The sequence below is a fragment of the Vigna umbellata genome, chromosome 4 (assembly GCF_029865625.1).
Source record: "Vigna umbellata cultivar VRB3 chromosome 4, Vumbellata_1.0, whole genome shotgun sequence".
In the NCBI taxonomy this organism is placed as follows: domain Eukaryota; kingdom Viridiplantae; phylum Streptophyta; class Magnoliopsida; order Fabales; family Fabaceae; genus Vigna; species Vigna umbellata.
Window position 1 is genome coordinate 34,952,549 of NC_142168.1, and position 21,895 is coordinate 34,974,443.

Here is a 21,895-nt window from a genome sequence, read left to right on the forward strand (position 1 = left end):
GAAAACTTAATTTAATACTAATTAGGCGCACTAGTTCATATGTTAATATGATATTTATTTTTTTAATATTATATAACATAATGTTATATTAATTCAATCTATATAAGAAATTGATACGGTCTTAAACTCATTTTTATGGTGACGAATTTATGGATTTTTTTTTAAGGTAGTAATCTTTTTTTTATTCTAATCAATATGGAACTAAGACAAATTTAAAAGTGAAGTAGATAAAACATTTGATTTAGGTCTAAAAAAAAGTTTCAAATAAACTTTTTACTACTAATATTCTTCAATTAAATTATTATAAAATTGTTTAAGAAAAAAGATTTCAATTTTTTTTAGTAATATTATATCTATATTAAAATAATTATAATTTTATATTTGACAATAAAATTTAATTAAATTATTATCGGTGTCCGTTAATTTTTATTGGTATCAAAAAGATATTTAATTAGTTAAAACCTTTTTAAAGTAAATTATATTTTTGTTTAGGGAAAAATAATGATTAGTTATCTTTATTATCTTATAATCAATTTTAGTTTCTATTTTCTTCTTTTATCTCTATTTGACTTCTCATTTGACTTATTCCACTCCTTGTCTCTTCATGTTTTTTTTTTCTATTATAAAGTTATTTTTTTTAATGTTTCTACAAATTTCATTCTTTGAATCTTATGGTGTTTGTGTGTACAAATATTTTTATCTTAATTTCTCGTTAGTATGTTTTTCTTTCTATTTATGTTATTCTTGTTTTTATTCCATTTGTTGAATTTGTATTAGAATTAAGAATGTGTTTTTTTTTTTTTTTAATTTTTCGTGCTTTTCGATTCATGGGTTTTGAAAGTTTTTTTTTTTACATGTATTTTGATGAGAAACTATAATTTTTGCTTGGATTTAATTATAAAACTATTAACTAGGTTTTAGTTTAACCTTTTGTGAATGATAAAGACGAAATATCTAATAAAATAAACTATAGGCATGAGTTGGAATTAGATAATAGTGTGAAAGTTAAATGAAGTTAATTACACAATTTGATAGATAACTTTGCATAAAAAAATATCAAAAGATTAATATAAAATAAAAGACTATAAGTTTGTTTTAGGTAGAGCTGTCAAAATGGGTTAGAACTTGTAGGTCAATCTGACTCACTACAGGTTTGAGTTGAATTGAGTTTAAAAAAAACTTATGTGGTTCAATTTTCAATCTGGCTCATGTTAACTAGAGTGAAATTATTTTAAAAAAAAAACTTGTAATTGAGTCGTGAGCCAACCCGTTTAACCCACCACGTTATGAGTCGAGCCGGATTTGAATTTTTTCGGCTGACTAATAAATGAGCCAGGTTAGGTTAACTTACTAAGTGGTCAACCCGTGGTGGACCGGACTGGGTTCAAATTTTTTCGGCTCATTAATAAATGAGTCGAGTTGAATTAGCTTACTAAGTGACCAATCCGTGGTGGGTCGGATCGGATTGGTCCAAATGATCCGTTTTGACAACACTAGTTTTAGGTTCCCAATCCTTTGAGTTGTCATAGTGTGAAACTTCAACTCACTTTGAATTTTTAACCATTTATTTCTCTGAGTATAAATCCCCTTTGGTATATATCTCCCTGAAAGGCCGTTAGTAATTTGAGAATTAATGATTTATAATGGTATCAGTCATATGAATTAACATCATATCTTATTAAAATTGTGTATTTGCAATACATCTCCAATCAAAAGACTCGTCAAATATAATTTAATTTATAATTTAAACAATCTAATTCATAACAGTATTTTCCATTAATTTTGCTGTCATGTTATACTTTATTAAGCCTCTGACATTTTATTGTAAATTGAATTACTAAGAGTAAAAGAAACTAGGTTCGTGTGATTAAAACTATTTCCAACGAGCATTTCACAAAGATCATTACATATTAAAAGGTAAAGTGTGAATTCCAAAAACAGAAACAAATTTTCATAAACAATGCAAACATGTTTAAATACTTTCAACAGAAAGACAAATAAAAAAACACAATCCTTATTCAAATGAAAGGGTACAAGTATCTGATCTCTTCATGCAGGAAGATAATTCTCTTTTCATATCATTTTCTTGAAAATGAGTGCGTATTTTCACCGTTGCCATTAAATCATAACCATCATCAAAGCGTATGCTCATGGTCTGTAGATATTTTGCATTCTCCAATATATATCTTGCAAAGTGAAACTCATCTTTAGAAGCACGGTAATTTGTAAGACAGCAGGTTTTAAGGTGTGATGAAATGCATGCAGGAACAGTTTGTGGATATGGCCAAACATCTTCTTCATAACCTGGTAAGTTTAAGGATATGGCCAAACGAACACGGGTCTGATAACAAGGAACATAAAAATTAGATTAACACAGGCATTACCCAATGTAATTTAAAAACTTCAACATCCTTAAATATTTCCAATGGAAGGAAGAGTACATCGATCGTGACTCTAACCAACTTGGGCAATCTGATAAACTTTCCTTTAGTTTCACAATTCAAACCCCTGACTTTTAAGACCTCAAGATTTGGACACCCAGAAAGAAGCAAATCAATTTCTATTGGGGAAATAATATATTTTAGATGCAAGATCTTAAGCAAAGGCAAATCAACAAAGGAAATATCTTCCACTGTTAACCACTTCAACTTGAGAGCTACAAGAGAGGTCGAGGATTTGAACTCTATCACTTCCACTCACTGCAGTTCGAATCTGTGAATTGATACTCTCAGTAATACCAATGGAAGAGTAACATCTGAGACCAAAAATCTTCGTCAATGGTGTTGAAATCCAAAGAGGGAACAGAACGCCACAGAAGATTCCAGCGCTTGGAAAGAACACTGGTTGCAACAACTTGTTGGGATGGAAGAAAATAAAGAATATAACTAATGATTTTGTCTGGAAGACAACTTACCAAATCAGCCATGGTACAAAGTACTCTTAAAAAAAACGTGATTTACACTAATAAGTGGACTTTTCTATTGTGATTGATTTTGATTGAATCTTGATAACCTTTAAATAATAGGATTTTAGACTAAATATAAATAATAAAAACTGAAAATAAAATATCAGTTAATTTAAAATAAAATTTATGAACACCGGTTGCAACAATTCATTGAATGGAAGAAAAGATAGAATATAACAAAGGATGTCGTCGAGAAAACTACTGAACATGTCAGCCATGATTCAGAATATCAGAAGTGCACACATCTACCTCGGTTTCTTATAGGAATTATTATGAGAGAAAAGGTTTTCTTTTTTTTTGGAAAATTTTTGAACTATTGTGATCGAGTCGTTTTCTGTTTTACATAAAGAAAACGTTTTTTTAACAACATTTTCTTGATACAATTTTGACAACGTCACGTGGTGGTTGTCTATTGGTTGATGTTTAAAAAAATAAATTAATATGCAATTGATCAGGCAAGGGTATTATGGAAAGAAAAAAATACAAGATTTCATTTCGCGCTTTGGCTTCTTTTTTCATTTGCATTTCGCAGTTTCGCTTTCGCCTGACCTCTCGCGTTCCCTCATCTGTCTCCGTTCTCTTATCTTTCTGGTGTTCAAAGACTAACCTTCTCGCTAAACCCTAAAGAATCATCTTCTCGCTGTCTTGGACGTCCATCTTCTGCAGCATTGAAGCCCTTCACTTGGTGTTTTTTAGAAAGTAGAATTGCGCGAACCCTAACCAACTTCTCGACCCTTGTTGTTTTGTTGACGTTATAACTGCAGGTCCAATGGCAACCCAATGACAACCCTCTTCTTCGTCTCTCTCCACCATTTTCACTTTGTCTGGAGCATTGCTTTCACTCTCACGGATCTTCTCGATCGAAAGAAATTTTTCACTCGAGTTGAAACTTGTACATGTTTTTTATATACAAAATATCATGATTATAAATGTTGGGTAATATGTACTGATAATATATTATATGAATAAAATTTCAATTTTGATATAGTACCATACATTCTCTAATAGTGTTGTTCGGCCATATATATTAAAATTTTTATTTGGTTATGGGTGTTTGGTACAAAAATCGATTATGTAAGCGACCTCGATAGGCATGAGTGTTGGTGCGTAAAAAATTGATCCAATTCAATTGAGTGTTGGTGCCTAAAAAAAAGAATCACATTACATAGGTGCCCAAGAAAAGATCAAATTCAATTACGTAAATAATTTTTGGGTACTTATGTGCTCACACTGACTCTTGCAGCATAAGTTTTTGTACAAAACCACATTTTTGTTCGTGTAATCGTTTACAAGGTCCTTGTAATCGATTACAATGGCCAAAAAGGCCTACACTTGATTACCAAGGCATAATTTGAAAGGTCTTTGAGTCTAGATTCCAACAAAACAAGAATCAACTCATTTGGAGTTCGGTGGAGAAAGTTATGAGCAAAACAACCAACAAAGGTCAGAGTTGGCAAGAATATATAAAGAGTTAACTTTAAAAAATAAACTGTACCTACTAAGATATCCAAAAATTACAAATTAGTAGTCATTGAAAATTTGCTTGAGTCTAGTTTCTAATAAAAAAAGAACCACATCATTTTAAGGTCGGTGGGAAAAGTTATCATTAAAATAGAAAACAAAGGTCAAAGTTGACAGCATGTTATCTTGGTCATGACACCAACATTGTGTCTTTCCTCCACCAAAGACTGGCAAAAACCCAGTTTTCAGACTCTACTCACACTTAAACATTAAAAAGAACTCTCATCCATTCAAGAAATATGAAAAAATAACGTAAAATGTTTTTGGCTACGTATGTGCTCACAGTGACAAAATGAACTGAAGACCACCAAAGTTGTCATAAGCATTGTTCCTTTCCTCAATCATGGAGTGTCCAATCATGACTTCTTAGCCTCTACTCACACTTAAACACCAAAATCAAGTGAAAACCAGTGGATTTATGCCAAAAAATTAAAAATTTTTACTATGGGTCACCTAGGTTACTACAACTGGCTCCTACAGTACAAGTTTTTGTACAAATCCTGGATTTTGTTCGTGTAATCGTTTACCAAGCATCTGTAAACAATTACAAGTGTGTTTTTTTTTGTGCAGAAGGTTCAGGACTTCATATAAGTTGCTCATCTTATAAACATTGTTCCTTTCCTCAATCATGGGGTGCCCAAACATAACTTCTCAACCTCTACTCACACTTAAACACCAAAATCAAGTGAAAACTAGTGGCTTTATGCCAAAAAATTAAAATTTTTGACTATGGTCACCTAGGTTACCATAGTTGGCTCTTGTAGTAAAAGTTTCTGTACAAATTCTGAATTTTGTTGGTGTAATCGTTTACCAAGCATCTGTAAACGATTACAAGTGTGTTTTTTGGTGCATAAGTTCCAGGACTTCACCTAACTTGTTCAACTCAACAAAATTCTTTCTTATGTCCAACAGGGGTGTCCAAACATGATTTCCTACAATAAAATCACACCAAAACCATTGGATTTATGCCAAAAATATAAAAGTTTACACTATGGTCACCTATGTTACCATAGCTGGCTCCTGTAGTACAAGTTTTTATAGAAATTCCACTTTTTTCTTGTGTAATCGTTTACCAAAGAGGTGTTATCAATTACAACTGTGTTTTTTGGTGCAGAAGTTTTAGGACTTCACCTAACTTCTTCATGTCACAAGCGTTGTTTCATTCCTCCATCAAATACATCAATACTAATCAAAGTGGTCACTTTATTCATTAACAATTCAAACAAAACCTCATTTCACAATGACAATAACAAAGGAAATTCAATTAAGATTAATAATATGTACAATTTTGTATTACTTTCTCTTAACATTGAACAAAATATATTCCAAATTATAAACATTTGTTCATCTATGTACAATTTTGTATTACTTTCTCTTAAGAAATCTATACAAATATCACTCATTTTATTCTAAGAAATCCATTGTAAAGAGTCCTAAGCACTCTGCTCTTGTAACGCCTTCGTGACCACATCCTCACATAAGTCTTCATTGGAGGTGGATTGGTGGACATGCCTCCCGGGGAAAAAAATCTAGTGTTCATGGATAGTTCTTCACGTAAAACACTTTGTCCACCATCTCCGCAACCAGTGACCGGTGCTCCTCTGTCAAATGCTCGTTCAAAGTAGAAATATACTTTGTTGAAAATGAGTGACTAACCATCAACTGCATCAACGACAAACAAAATAAACAAAACATAAAAGTCCTAAAACGAAAACAACAAAAAATTTAACAGAACAGGGAAAACCCAAAATCCAAACCGAAAACGCAATGAACAAAATGAAAGAAGAATGCATTTACCTTGCTCGTCCAAGGACCATGGTTACTGGAACTTGCCATTTCGCACAATACACTCAACAAAGAGGACGAGACCAAGACGAAGAAATGTAACGAAAACGTAGAAGGAGAACGACAAGGAAGAGCGACAACCAAAAGGAGAGCTAGAACAAAGATGGTGAACGAGAATGAAGAGAGAACAGTGATTTCTAATGAAATAGGGCAAGGGGTATATTTGGAATCCCAAATTTCTGAAACTTTAATCAATTTCGATGTCACAATTTCAGAAATAAAAGAAAAAAGAATTGGACCAATGCTCTAACACCTGGCTTTGTCAAAAGTGTGTTAAAATTTTATTGTTAAAATATCGGGATCCTTTACATAAATATATGTGAAAGTAAAAATGTAAAATAAAATAATATCAATAATATAATATTTATTTACATTTAGTTAAAAATTATTAAGTAACCACTTTTTATTCTCCAATCTTAACAAAATTTGTTTTTTATTTTTATTTTTATTCCCCAATCTCAACAACATTTATTTTGTAACAACTGTAAAGTATCTCAAAAGGCACCTATTTCTATAGAAATATTTTCCAACTGTAAAGTCACATTATTAAATTTTGGATTTAATAGGTTGACCGGTGGCAAAGTTACAATAAAAGTAAGACATATTATAACGTACTTTTGTAAATCAGTTATAATATGAAATGCGGTGGCAAACCTGTAAATAAGTTTAAGATATATTATAACGTAGTTTTGTATATTAGTTATAATATGAATTGCGGTGACAAACTTGTAAATAAGTTCAAAGATGTATTATAACGGAGTTTTAGAAATCAATTATAATATCTCTTGTTCTTGATGTATTATAACGGAGTTTTAGAAATCAGTTATAATATTTTTTCCTCTCTAATTTTTCACATTTCTCTCTCGCATCTCTAATTTCATAACGTTCCTCTCACTCTCGTTCTTCTCTTCTACTTCTCTAAACCCTTGCATTTTTCGGCACTCCTCCAAGAACACTCCTTTGTGCTTGTGGTTTTCTCGACTCCTCAGACACTCCTCCCTCCACTGCTTCTGAGACTGCCTCCACTACCTCTTTGTCGAAATCTCCAAAGTGTGACCAAGTAGGTTTTATGATTCATAGTTTACATTCTACTCTTTGTTTTTTCCAAAATTTGTTATGTTTTTCTTCTATTAATTTCACTAATTTCTCCTAGTTGGGGATTGTGTTTGGATTGGTGGTGAAATTGTTGTTCGTCGGATTTTCCCAGCGAATTCGAGAAGTTACCGTTCGTCGGAACGGTAACTCTTCCCTCTAATTGTGTTAATTTGATTGGTACCGTTGGATGTTTTGGATGGCTTTGTTGTTTCTAGCTCTGGATTTGCTCTTGCTTGTGCTTTTATTGTTTCGTCCTTTCTTGTAAGAACTAGGGTTTTGAAGTCTTATTTCTTTGAAGTTGAATTATCTATGAAGTGAGAAAATGCTACTTGCGTTTGTCTTTTTCTGTCCCATGGCTCTTGCTGATCAGACGGCTTGCTTTTCTGGCATTCTATTATATTTAGCATTCTACTATAATGTCATGTTACTACTATATTTAAAGTTTGAAATGAATTATATTTTGTTAGTTTCATTAAATTTGTTTATTTGAAGTTATATTAATTATAAATTGATTGGATCTCAAATGTAATAATCAATTTTTTTTTAAAGAAAACATATATTATGACGTACTAAATAATTTACATTACGATAGGTTGATCACAAATATATACGTAATAATAGATCACATATTATAACGTACAAAAATTTTTACATTATAATACCTTCTGTCCTATTTCTGTCCTATTATAACGGACAAATGAAAATTCATCATAATAAACGGCTCATATTATAATGGACTTCAGAAACTTACTATATTATAGCGTAAATTTCTACTACGTTATAAAATGCGTAAACTTACTATATCGGCCAGAACTATATTCCCAGAAATTACGTTATAAAAAGTCATTTTTGTACGTTATAAAATGTTATTTTTCCACTTGTGTTTTTACATCGATACTAAAAAGAGACATTTAATCGCACACTCAAAATAAATAAATATATATATATATATATATATATATATATATATATATATAACAATGTTAAAATACTAAAAATAAATTAAAAATTTAAAACTAAAAATACCATTTTTACAAAAATAATTTCAAAGAAATATGTAATTTTTATTTTTCATTGTTAGTGAAAATACTGTTCTGATCAAAATATATAATTTTGTTCTGATTCTAAAAAAATAAGCAAATTTAAAAGTTTGTACATATTTTCTTTTGATTTTCTTGAAAAGAAAATAAATATTTTGAAGATCACATTAATATTGTACCTTTAATTAAAGGTAATAGTCCTGATCAACATGGTAAGCTATTAATACCTACATTGACCCCATATCCAAATTTGGGTTTGAAGACAATTCTTTTTTTAAAAAAGTTTTTTTCTTAGGCAACTCCTTTTCCTTTTAGAAAAAAATTCGTACCCTCGTGAACTCAATTGCACCAAATACTTAGATAGTAGATGGTTGAAATAATTTAAAATTAGAATGGTTTTGTAATTTTTTAATATAATTACATTCGTGTAGTAAATTATGAGGAGGGCAAAAGGAAAATGGTAATTTGCTAATGCACAGTAAAGTAGACTACACATTTATAGATCTATAAATATAAATATATGTTGAGTAATCGCCTGGTTAGTTTTTATTTAGTGATGTATTTATATTTAGTAAGGTAGACAAAATTAACCAAATTGAACTTAATTGACACAATTCATTATATTAAAAATATTGAATTATTTATAAAACAAATTGACCTCCACATTTTATAGTTTAATTTTTAAAGTTACACTTAAGTTAATTATTTATTAATTTAAAACTACTTTGTTGATAAAAGACATAGCAGCACATAGATATATGAGTTTAAGGTCGAGACGAGTAGTTGAGTCGAAGATTTTATCGGATTGGTCCAGACCAAAGGTCAAGATGGGTTGGGCCAGGTCAAAGGTCGAGATGGTCAAGTCAGGCCTCGATCAAAATTTGATCGCATTCGGCCACGATTGAAATTTGGTTAAATTCGACAGAGTCGACATGATTGAAATTTAGTCGAATTTCACTGAGTCATCCCTAACCACAATTCGGTCAAATTTGATTAAGTCGACCCAAGTCGAAATTTCTTTGAATTTGACCTTGTCAATCCTAGCTAAAATTTGATGGAATTCAGTCGAGTTGGCCTTGGCCAAATTGGTTGAACTCAGTCCCGAACGAATTTATCTGAGTCAATCCCGACCAATATTTGGTTGAAATTCGATTGAGTTGGCCACAACTAAAATTCAATCAAATTTTCGGTTCCAGCTTAAATTTGGTCGAGTCAACCCTAACTGAATTCAGCCAAGTATCAAAATTTGGTCAAATTCGGTCGAGTCTACCTCGATTGAATTTGACTCAGTATGCCCCGTCCAAAATTTGGTCAAATTTTTTCAAGTTGTTCATGATCAAAATTCAATCGAAATTGATTTCGTCACCAAAATTCGTCCTAATTTGACCTAATCGGCTCCAGTAAAAATTTGGCCAAATTTTGTCAAATTGATCGAATTTGACCATTAGGTATTAAAAAATAATTTGATCATTTTTAATACAGTATAGTTTAATAAGACAAAAAATAGTTTAATTCAATTTAAACAGATTACTTTTCAGTTCATAACAATTTTTAACTTTTCAATTTAATACAATTCATTTTATCCACCTCATATTGTTACAAGCCATGCTTTTTTTAGTGTCCCTGTGTGATGCAAATATAGATGAAGTCCAATTAATGATGATAAGAAAATAGGAGTTTGTGAAGGTGATATGGTTTAATTGTTTTCCCTTTTAACATCTTGAAATTTAAGTACATATGTTAGTTGTTTTTGTGTGGCATTAGTTGTGTTAGATCTATAGGACAAAACTAATAAAGTAAGGCAACAATTTCAATGGTTAGATTTTGAATATGAATAGAGATGATGCGAGGTTACGAATATATGAATGTCTTCTTATTTCACTTGATAGGTTGACACCTTTCTTCCTACAAACAAATTGAAATGTTTATTAAGTTGAGTTGTAGAAAATTATATGTAAATGAGATGATAATGTGAACTAACCTGATACTGAATGGAAGATATTTATTTACTCTTTAATGCATGATGGTATATGATAAATGTTTAGCAAGACTACCAAAATCATCTCAAGTAATAAAGTAAGTAAATTATCATTTCTAAAGGGAATTTGAGTCACATTATTCAATTGGACTTGTTTATCAAGATTAATTTAGTGATGATAGACTTGATTTTATATTTGAAAATTTGCATGAAAATAACAAACGTACAAATTTAAGATTGTAAATTTAAATGAAAGTTTCATTGGAATTGGAACTCACATTACGGTAACAATCTGAACAATATATATTTTATATTCAAGCATTCACATCAATGTATCTTGATTTAATTCCTTAAAATAAGTTCTAAAGATATCTATTAAATCATTAATTTCTTAATTAATTCAACAAATACTTTGCATTAAAATCTGATGTTAAGAATGACCATAAGATCGGAACTATTCTTAGTATCTTTACTTTTGGTTGTTTTTCTTACGTCAAGTTCAAATTTACTTCCCAGTACAAAAGAACGTTTAAATCACATCATACTTCCTTATAATCATAAGTAAGTCAAGAAAAGCACATAAACATAGATACACTTTGAACAGGAAAATTACAGTAATGAAGACTCATTACAACCAATTCCAATGAAAATTAGCCACTCCTAGTCATCTAGAACATACTCTTTTAAGTAATTTCTTGCAGAAAATGATGTCTTGAAGCCTTGAAGTTGTATCCTGATGTTTCTCTAGTGTTTTTCATTCTTTGCTTGGTCAGAAGATGCCTCCTTTCTTTTTGTCTCGACTTTAAAAATCAACTTTCATTTAATTAATACGCTCAGCGCACAATTATGCATTTATGTACTGAGCGAAAATCTCAACTGCTCTCCTTCAACTGACGCAATTCGCTTAGCGCATAATAATGGTGCGCTGAGCGAGAAGTCTTACTTTTGGCTAAGCGAATGATAGCTGGCGCTTAGCGACAAAGGACTGACAACACTCCAATTAATGTAGAATTTCGTACACAACTTTCTACCACTTCCTATTACAACTTTTCAAAGAAGAAATATATTATTTCATGAATAATTACAACTTTGAACTCATTTATAAGTATGAAAACAAGTAGTTTTTACACTTATAAGTATATCTTAAACATACATAAATGAAAAAAAAAACTTTATGAAGCTAAATGAATTTTAAAATACGCATAATTTGTTAAGTGATTTTTTCTTTCTTGCTATAGAGTTTTGAAAACTTAATTTAATACTAATTAGGTGCACTAGTCCATATGTTAATATGATATATTTTTTTTAATATTATACAACATAATGTGATATTAATTCAATCTATATAAGAAATTGATATTGTCCTAAACTCAAAAACTCAATTTTATGATGACGAATTTATGGATTTTTTTTAAGGTAGTAAACTTTTTTATCTTAATCAATGTGAAACAAATCAAATTTAAAAGTGAAGTAGATAAAACATTTGGTTTAGGTCAAAAAAGGTTTCAAATAAATTTTTTAGTACTAATATTCTTCTATTAAATTATTATAAAATTATTTAAGAAAAAAAGACTTCAAATTTTTTTAGTAATATTATATCTCTATTAAATTAATTATAATTTTATATTTGAAAATAAAATTTAATGAAATTATTATTGATGTTCGTTAATTTTTATTGGTATCAAAAAGATATTTAATTAGTTAAAACCTTTTTTTAGTAAATTATATTTTTGTTTAGGAAAAAATAATGATTAGTTATCTTTATTATCTTATAATCAATTTTAGTTTCTATTTTTTTCTTTTATCTCTATTTGATTTCTCATTCCACTTATTACACCCCTTGTCTCTTCATGTTTTTTTCTATTATAAAGTTCTTCTTTTGAATGTTTTACATATTTCATTATTTGAATTTCATGTGTTTGTGTGTACAAATATTTAGTATGTTTTTCTTCCTATTTATGTTATTGTTGTTTTTATTCTATTTGTTAAATTTGTATTTGAATTTGAAATGTGTTTCTTTTTTTTATTTTAATTTTTCGTGTTTTTTGATTTTTTTTTTCTTTTACATATATTTTAATAAGGAACTATAATTTTTGTTTGGATTCAACTGTAAAAATATTAACTAGGTTTTAGTTTAACCTTTTGTGGATAATAAGACAATATCTAATAAAATAAACTATAAACATGAGTTGGAATTGGATAATAATATAAGTTAATTACGACAATTTAATAAATAACTTTACATAAAAATATCAAAAAAATAAATTTAAAATAAAAGACCATAAATATGTTTTGACCATAAATACATCTCCAATCAAAAGACTCATCAAATATAATTTAAACAATCTAATTCATAACAGTATTTTCCATTAATTTTGCTGTCATGTTATACTTTATTAAGCCTCTGACATTTTATTGCAAATTGAATTACTAAGAGTAAAACAAACTAGGTTCGTGTGATTAAAACTATTTCCAACGAATTATACTTCAATTTCCATTGAATTTCCTAATCATAACAAACATAATGTTAAAAGTTTAGGACCGATAAATTTGGCTTTACTTTGATAAAATTTGAAAAATTTACTATACTTCAATTTTCATTGAATATCCTGATCATAACTAACAAAATGTTAAAAGTTTAGAACTGAAAATTTTGGCTTTGCTTTGATTAAATTTGAATATTTTGATATTTTTAATAGTAGTGACTTTGGCCACTATGATATAAGGATAATGAAAATTTGCCAACATTTTTTTGATAATATTTTAACATCATTTACGTGTCATGCTGTAATTGGTCCAAAATTATTCCACAATTAATAATAATAATAATAAACACCAATATGAATCAATCACAGAATGACACATAGGTAGTGTTAAAATGTTGTCAAAAAAAATGTTGTCAAAGTATCATTATCCATGATATAAAATGTTTTTATTAATTTAATTTGAGAAAAAATTGAGTAAAAGAAATGAAAATTTAAATATTTTAGGTAAAAATTTAACAATTGGACCACATTTATTTAATTTAACTTGAGAGAAAAAAAAAGACCAAAATTACAGAGTTCAAATTACATGACTAAAAGAGTGATTAACATTTTGCTGAAGATTCAATGCAACTGACATCAGCATATTTTCTGTTTGGTGGTACTAACAGTCGATATTCATAATATGTAAAATAAAACAATTTAAAGTAATATAGTTTTTCAATAATATATAAAGCTTTCAATGATTTTATACACATTTGAAAGATGCTCTCAGTTATCACGTATGCTTCTATGTTTCTCAAATTGGTATCACTTGTAAAGTGAGGAAATCAGTTTCATGTCCTTGTATATTATGAAATAAACATCTTCCATACTTAGCTAAATAATTGATACAATAACTATCTCTTCATTTCAGAAGGTGAGTAGAAGGAAAGAACTAGAACTAGATCAGAACACTTCAAGAGTTTAAAAAACTAAATACCCTTTACAGACATCATATACTGCTACTTCCACCATCAATTCTGCTGACAGTAACTACATGAAATTTCTTTGTTTTCAAAAATTCATGACCCCAACATTCAATATGGATCTCAAAAATAAGAGAATGTGATCTATGATGACTGTCAATTTTTCTGTGAGTAAACCAAAAGGCTAAACCAGCTCAGTTTCTGAAATATAATGTCATATTGTAAAGTGGAAATCACAGGCTTCACCACATTGTTAAGTCTCACTATTTTGTTGAAGGAACTGAAGGTCTTTCATTTGTATTTCAACAGCTTCTTTTGATAGAGGCTTGAGTTCTGAAACAAAATCATCATCAACACCAGCAGCTATTTTCTCTGCCTTGTCTTTCACAAGGCGCTGGATCACATCGCGCTGAACTGCCGGAAAAACAGCGCCAAGCATTGCTGTCAGCAGTCTCTCATCATCTTCTTCAACAGCATCCCTTCCAAAGCAACACACATAGATTGCATCAAGAGCCTTCCCAGCTCGAGTCTCCATTGCTATAGCAGGAGGGTCTGCCTTTATCTTTGCCCGTCTCTACATTGTTGGATTAAGTTTTAAAGTTTTTAGGATAGTGGAATATACATAAAACTTAGCTTCAGCACAATCAAAGAACCAAGCATATCGGCACAAGAAGCAAGAATATCATTCACACATCTTAGAATTGTTTTTCCTCTTCTATACAGTAGTTGTCACAACACAAGATGAATGAAACTTTATCTGGATTTGTCATCACCCAATGAAAGGTTACTTTAAGAGCATCTTAATATTAGACCATTCCTATTACTTATGCATCTTTACTGTGTCAATATGGTTGTCATGATATAGATTTAGGCAAGAGAAAATGTTACCTTTGGCAATGTAACACATGTTAACGATTTCCACAAACAAGAGAACAGTGAGAAATAAGCCTTAAAATAATGTCAATAACTAATATTATCAGCACTTTCTTTAGTAAGTACTTAGACAATAGTGCTTCGTGTCCATAAGTTGGAACGAGTTAATGCAAACTGACAGAGTTCTTCTTCAAATACAGCATAATATCATAGCTGAATGACCTTCAAAGATAGAGACCCCAAAATCAGTATAAGTTAAAACAAGTGAAATGGGGACTAACCTCCTTTGCCTCACTCATCAAGGCCATGAAATTCTGCTCTTCAAATTCAATGTCATTTGAGATCCGGAGCCTAGAGACCCCTTCTAGAATATCCTCAGTTTTGAGAAGACCTGCGCCAACGGCTGCTAGCCAACAGCATAACAGAACATAGAGTGGATCCCCTGCCTATCCACAACAAACCATTCCCCTTTAGCTCACCAGAACCAATACCCGATTGCTACCACAAAACGATGCTAAGAATAAAGTTAGAAACAAAAAAACAAAGGATAAATCAACCTCACTAATATTCAAATTTGATTATGGGGTGGGAATTAAACCTTTCACCAGTCTTCAACAATGTAAACTCATAAAAGATAGTTCTGAACATGAAATCTAGCTCTTTAAACTCAACCATAAAACCGAGTTAGTGCATGTAATAAAGGTTTGCCTTGAATATCATCATAGGTTACATTGGTGAACTTCTAATTCCAAATCCTATTAGGGTATAACACGAAAAACTGCATATAGTTAGCCCTTTTAGTTGTCCGACTCTCAATGAAAGCATCAATAAGCATACAGGGAAAACTCAACCAAAAAGTCTAATATATTCGATAGAAAAGTCTCAAGGCTTAAATAAAATATCAAATAGTTTATTCTTCTCAATGTAAAACTCTTAACGCATTCAATTTATGATTCCATGATGGTGTAAATTTCTACATTTTTACATACCAAAATGACATTGTTAGTGCATATACTATGAGTTTTGTGATTAAATGATTAACGAGTAAATACTGTAAGCAAGTTTCTTATTTTGAACATGATTTTCAATTGGGTGAAGCTTATCAAAATGAAACTCTTGCTTAACTACCCAATTCTGATAAACTACTAAGACACGATTTTGACACCACCATGCAGTGAAGCACGCAAATGAGATCAGATGGTGTGAAGAGAAGGACTGGTTGATCACTCACCCTTCCTCGTCGGTCTTGGAACTCAAAGAAGGCAGTGGAATCAGTCTGGGAGCACTTGTTCCCAACGCGCCTTCTGAACTCAGCAAAGTCCACGAGGTCATCGCCGACGCCACCTTCGTCGCTGAAGATCCTGGCAATGAGACCCACCACAGGGAGTGCCCCGATGACCTTGTTGGCGAAACTGCCTAAGGAGTTGGAGTTCTCCATGTAAGCTTTGACACTGAAGTGTTTGACTCTTGACGTGGGCTTGGTGGCGGTGGGGTGAGCATGGTGGTGGTGATGGTGGTGGCGGCGGAGGGAGGAGAGGGTGAAGAAGTGGGAAGAGAAAGGTGAGAGGGGTGAAGTGGACTTTAAAACCACCATGGTCGGGGGGAAGAAGAAGGAAGGGGTTAAGGTGGTTGGATTTGAGGTTCTTGGCCTCACGTTTATATATGTTATCCACTTTGCTCTCTTCTTCTCACTTATATTATATTTAAAATTTATATATTTAATTATGGTCATTAATACCGTAAAATACATAATTTAGTATTTTAATTTTTTTGGATGTTTTTATTTTAAATATAGTTTTAAAGTTATATTTAATATAAATCTCATTTTAAATAAGATCTACTTTCTTTCTTTTTTTACTCATTGGATGTTTCTGTATTTTTAGGTTTCCTAAATTATGTTCCAAAAAGTTAATGTGAAAGTTCTCATTTGTTATTTCTTGAATCTTAAGAAAAAAAATTATATAATCGAACAATTATCATTAATATCGTATTTCAAAATAGATAAAAAAAAACGAATTTGTTGTTTTTATCTTCACATGTAATTTCTTTTTATTAATTCTAAAAAATGAATTTATTTTTTTATTTTATGTCAATATACTTATTTAAGGAAAACTCAACATTTAAAAAATAAACTATCAAAATTATAAACAGATTATAGAAAAACACATGATAAATCATCTTATGTCAATAAAAAATTATTACATAAAAGACTCATAAAGTTAAAAAATTATTGTACCATAAAAGTAATATTTTACTATAAAAACCAATAAAAAATTATTTTTTTTATTAATGAAACAGATAAAAAAATGAAAACAAAATAATAAATTTGTATAAATTAACTTTGTTTTTATCATAAATAAAAAAAGCATACAGATAATTCAAATCGAATATAAACTATAAATAACACAAAAAAGTAAAGAGAAAAAAAATAGAAATAATTTTATTATTTAATATATTTAATATTATCTTTTACTAAATTGACGTGATTTATAAAATTAAAAATTTAACTAATTTAGTTTTCATGTGCCGCACAACATGCAATTAAGAGATCTACAAATCTACTTAAATTTAAATATGTTAAAAGGAAAAGATAATTAATATTTAAGACAAACCAATTTTACCATAAAAAAAATTATTTAATCAGGATCTTATGGGTGAATTTGACAGGTGCCAACATCATAAGAATAGTTAATTGGAATGCAATTTTTTGTTGTTTAAAGAAGGAAAATTCACCTATAAAAGACTATCAAACACTTAGGTCAATAAGAAAGTTTATGATATTTATAAATATAGTAAACATGAATGATTATGAAAAGGATATTTCTTAATAATACTAATTGTATTTATAAGATCATGTGTTCATATTTCTATTGAAATAATACCTACCTTAAATATATAACCACACGGTAGTTAATAACATAATGATACTTCGTCATAAACAAAAATCATAATACAAACTGTCGATTTTATTTATGATATGTAGATATTGCCTAATTAGATGTAGGTTTAGGTTACTCCATAATGAAGAAGCTTAATGAACCTTGTTGGACCATTTTCTTTAATATGTTTATTGAGTCGAGTAGGAAAATAAGCTCCTTAATCTTTAAAGTTTTCTTTGGCATACATGATTTGTGTCTAGTCTCTTAGTTGGGCCTTGGTCGACTTGTATAGTTTGTCAATAGATTCGTCATTTGATCGAGCTCGTTATACATTGGTCCTTCAATTGAGCTTCGCAGGTGGATCAACCCTCTGATTGAACTTGTTTGGGGATTGACCTCCTGGCCAAACTTGTTTGTGGATTAACCCTCTTGACGAACTTTATAGGTGGATTGACACTTTGGCTGAGCTTCACAAGTGAATGAGCCCTCTAACTGAGCTATGTAGATGGATGGACCATCCAACCAAGCTTTGTAGGTGAATTAGCCCTCTGACCAAACTCTTATGTGGATTGTGGATTGGCTTGAGAACAGTTCTCCATTTTTGTCGAGTTAATTTGTCACTTTCTTCACATGAGTCATGTATTCAATCTTACATTTTTTTTTTCATCTTTTAATTTTCCAACTCCCCTTGAGAGTTTGAAAGTCAGATTTGTCTAAAATCGTTATCTCCCTTTATGTCGTCTTTAGAATCTTCACATTTCTTTTGAAAATACAGCTTTTATTATCTTTTGAAAGTCGGACTCGAGCACACCTCTGTACAATATGTTTGCACAAACCTATTTTTTCTTTAACTCATTTTTCTCAATACAATCTATGCTATCGTATGCTCTTCATTCGTTACTGATTCTTGGTAACCAGTCTCGACTATAGCTCTTGATTTTTTACATTAAAACAAACTTATATCAGGTTCAGAAAGGCTGAAACAACTATCATTCAGACCGTTTCAGATCGATCTTGATCGAATAGTATTAGAATTTGATCAAACTGTATCTAAGTGTGGTTGAATTATATTAATATGAAATGTTGTTACTAGAATTTTTTTTTTAATATAAAATTGGCTGGCCTGACCTGTATGCAAAACTGACCTTCCTAACTATCGGACTTGATTAACAGATTGATTTGAACTATTGAAATGAAAAAAAAAAAAAAAAAAGCTGCCCCGACCCACTTTTATATTCGGACCGGAGTTAGACTTTCTATTTTTTGCCTTCTCTGGGTATTTTTGATTGTTGGGAAAAGGCTGTCCTGTGGGACCCAATAACTGATGACCTCACGTGACAGTTTTTCCTTTCACTTCCCAATGCTTAGGTTCTCATGGCATCCACGTCAATTCAAATAGCAAAAACAAATTCTTCTCAAACGTTTTGACATGGTAGACAGTGAGTTATTTCTGTAAGAAACCGAAGCAGCTGTGTTCTCTTTTGATACTCTTAATCATGGCCGATGATATTATCAGTAGTTTTCCAGACGAAATCCTTTGTCACATCCTATCTTTTCTTCCGACCAAACATGTTGTCGCAACCAGTGTTCTCTCCAAGCGCTGGAAATTCCTATGGCGCTCGCTTCCCTTTTTCGATTTCCACTATGACGGAGACCTCTTTGATTATGACAGAAACAACGAGGCCTACTCTCATTTTCTTCACTCCGTGGACTCTTTCTTGCTTTCGCGTGATAGAGACGAACCCCTCCATAGATTTCGCCTCAGATCTGACTCTACCTATGGTCATCCTGTAAGTATCCAGAGATGGATTACGGCTGCAGTGAGTGGAAGCGTTCGACACCTCGACCTCTATTTGGATTGGGGCTTTGTCATGCCTTCTGTGGTGTTTAGCTGCAAAACTCTTGTAGTTCTCAAGTTGACTTTCATACAAGTGGAAAATACTTTCTCTGTTGACTTGCCCTGGCTTAAGATCTTGCATTTGAATAATATTTCTTCACCCGAAGGTCTAGATCTTTCAAAGCTTCTCTCTGGGTGTCCTAATCTTGAGGACTTGGAAGTCAAAGGTTTCATTTCTACAACTAAAGGGAAGTTTATCAGATTGCCCAAGTTGGTTAGAGCCAGCATCCATGAAGATTTACTTCCATTGGAAGTTGTTAAGGATGTTGAAGTTTTGTTCTTGGATTCGGTAATGCTATGATATTTGTTTGATATCACTTTCCATTTCGAAGGGAAAAAAAGGGGATTTCTTATGTTCTGATATCATTTTGTATCTCTTGCAGAAATATCAACAAATCCTAGATTTTGACTTTCAGAATTTAGTTCGACTTGAATTGATTTTGCAGCTTAGCAAGGATTGGCTTGGGGTCTTGGAAGTGCTTGAGCATTGTCCCAAGCTTCAAACCCTTCTCGTTTGCATTTATAAGGTTTAATGATTTAAGCTTTTCAATTATGATTTTTTTTTATCTTTTCTTCAAACATTAGTGTTAATTTAATTCTTTTTATTGTTGTTATCAGAGCAGTTTTGATACATTTTTGGCCGGCCATGAAGAAGTAGTTTGGCCATATCCACAATCTGTTCCTGCTTGCATTTCATCACACCTTAAAACCTGTTCTCTTAAATATTACAGTGGTTCTATAGATGAGATTCAATTTGCAAGTTATATTATGGGGAATGCAAAATATCTACGGATCATGAAAATCTACATTGACAGTGAATCCCATTTTACTTTTGGAGAAAAACTTCATATGAAAAGAGAATTATCCTCGTGCATGAAGAGCTCGGATACTTGTACACTTTCATTTGAATAGTTAAGGATTGTTTCTTTTTGTTTGCCTTTCTTTTAGTAATTGCAAGAATGTGGACATGCTTGTCAAATCAATCTGCTTTTCTTCACCAAATGAAAGTTTGCCACACATAATCGGTTTTGTCCAGAATTGTTTATGAAACACTCTGAAGTTTCAAAATTGTGTTGTTTTCGGAATTCAAGCTTCACATTTGTAATATGAAATTACCTTTTTATAGTATGAGTATTTAGGAAAGGTATATCGAAGAATTTCTGTCTATGAGATGCATTAATTTGTAATCAATGTGAGTATATTTTCTATTTACCGATGAAACCTGTTTATCATAAATCATTTTAGGTGGATGATATTATGGGAAATTTTTTTTATTTGCTTCTACTGTTCATTCTTTTGGATTTTAAATTCTATGAACAATGGTCAATTTAAAGAAATTCATTGCAAAAGAACCAAAATTTACTGTTGGTATCTCTTTTGAGGTAATTATTAATTCTGGTAACTTTATGGAATCAGAATTAGTATTTTACTTGATTTAAGATGATAGTGTTTAATGCAAATCATTAAGAAGTTATTAGTTAATGTTTCTCATTTTGTTTGTTATAAATTATTTAAGTATCATATGAATTTCCAACAGTTCATCGTGATGTGATCAAGCGCCTTGCGAAAGACAAGTCAGAGAAAGTAGCAGCTGGTGTTGATGATGATTTTGTTTCAGAACAAAGAAGCTGTTGACATACAATTGAAAGACCTTCAGTTCTTTCAACAAAATAGTGAGACTTAACAATGTGGTGAAGCATGTAATTTCCACTTTACAATATGACATTATATTTCAGAAACTAAGTTGATTTAGCCTTTTGGTTTACTCACAGAAAAATTGACAGTCATCATAGATCACATTCTCTTATTTTTGAGATCCATATTGAATGTTGGGGTCATGACTTTTTGAAAACAGAAATTTCATGTAGTTACTGTCAGCAGAATAGATGGTGAAAGTAGCAGTAAATGATGTCTGTAAAGGGTGTTTTGTTTTTTAAACTCTTGAAGTGTTCTGATCTAGTGTTAGTTCTTTCCTTCTACTCACCTTCTGAAATGAAGAGCCTAGCTAGTTATTGTATCAATTATTTAGCTAAGTTTGGAAGATGTTTATTTCATAATGTACAAGGACATTTAACTGATTTCCTCACTTTACAAGTGATACCAATTTGAGAAACATAGAAGCATACGTGATAACTAAGAGCATCTTTCAAATGTGTATAAAATCATTGAAAGCTTTATATATTTTTGAAAAACTATATTACTTTAAATTGTTTTATTTTACATATTATGAATATCTACTGTGTTAGTACCACCAAACAGAAAATATGCTGATATCAGTTGCATTGAATCTTCAGCGAAATGTTTAATCACACTTTTAGTCATTTAATTTGAACTCTGTAATTTTGGTCTTT

General features: G+C 30.8%; 2 protein-coding genes and 1 pseudogene across 4 annotated transcripts; 1 reads left to right on the forward strand and 2 right to left on the reverse strand.

Moving 5' to 3' along the window:
- Positions 1 to 2,014: 2,014 nt before the first annotated feature.
- LOC148200001 (FBD-associated F-box protein At3g52670-like) lies at positions 2,015 to 3,778 on the reverse strand (annotated as a pseudogene).
- A 10,036-nt stretch (positions 3,779 to 13,814) lies between these two features.
- On the reverse strand, positions 13,815 to 16,386 carry PDE329 (calcium homeostasis regulator). The gene is made up of 3 exons (XM_047321761.2): positions 16,000 to 16,386; positions 15,050 to 15,214; positions 13,815 to 14,469 (listed from the first exon to the last, which is right to left on the reverse strand). Exons 1-3 carry the CDS (start codon positions 16,360 to 16,362, stop codon positions 14,149 to 14,151), a joined length of 849 nt encoding a protein of 282 aa, XP_047177717.1. The 5' UTR covers positions 16,363 to 16,386; the 3' UTR covers positions 13,815 to 14,148.
- Positions 16,387 to 19,003: 2,617 nt separating this feature from the next.
- Positions 19,004 to 21,630, forward strand: LOC124845060 (F-box/LRR-repeat protein At4g14103-like). 3 transcript variants are annotated; one of them, XM_047322129.2, is made up of 4 exons: positions 19,011 to 19,833; positions 19,928 to 20,071; positions 20,163 to 20,455; positions 21,082 to 21,630. In XM_047322129.2, exons 1-4 carry the CDS (start codon positions 19,144 to 19,146, stop codon positions 21,089 to 21,091), a joined length of 1,137 nt encoding a protein of 378 aa, XP_047178085.2. In that variant the 5' UTR covers positions 19,011 to 19,143; the 3' UTR covers positions 21,092 to 21,630. The 3 variants fall into 3 exon arrangements, with proteins under 3 accessions (XP_047178225.2, XP_047178156.2, XP_047178085.2); XM_047322269.2 differs by lacking the exon at positions 21,082 to 21,630 and having other exon boundaries at positions 19,004 to 19,833; positions 20,168 to 20,306; XM_047322200.2 differs by lacking the exon at positions 20,163 to 20,455 and having other exon boundaries at positions 19,005 to 19,833.
- Positions 21,631 to 21,895: the final 265 nt, after the last annotated feature.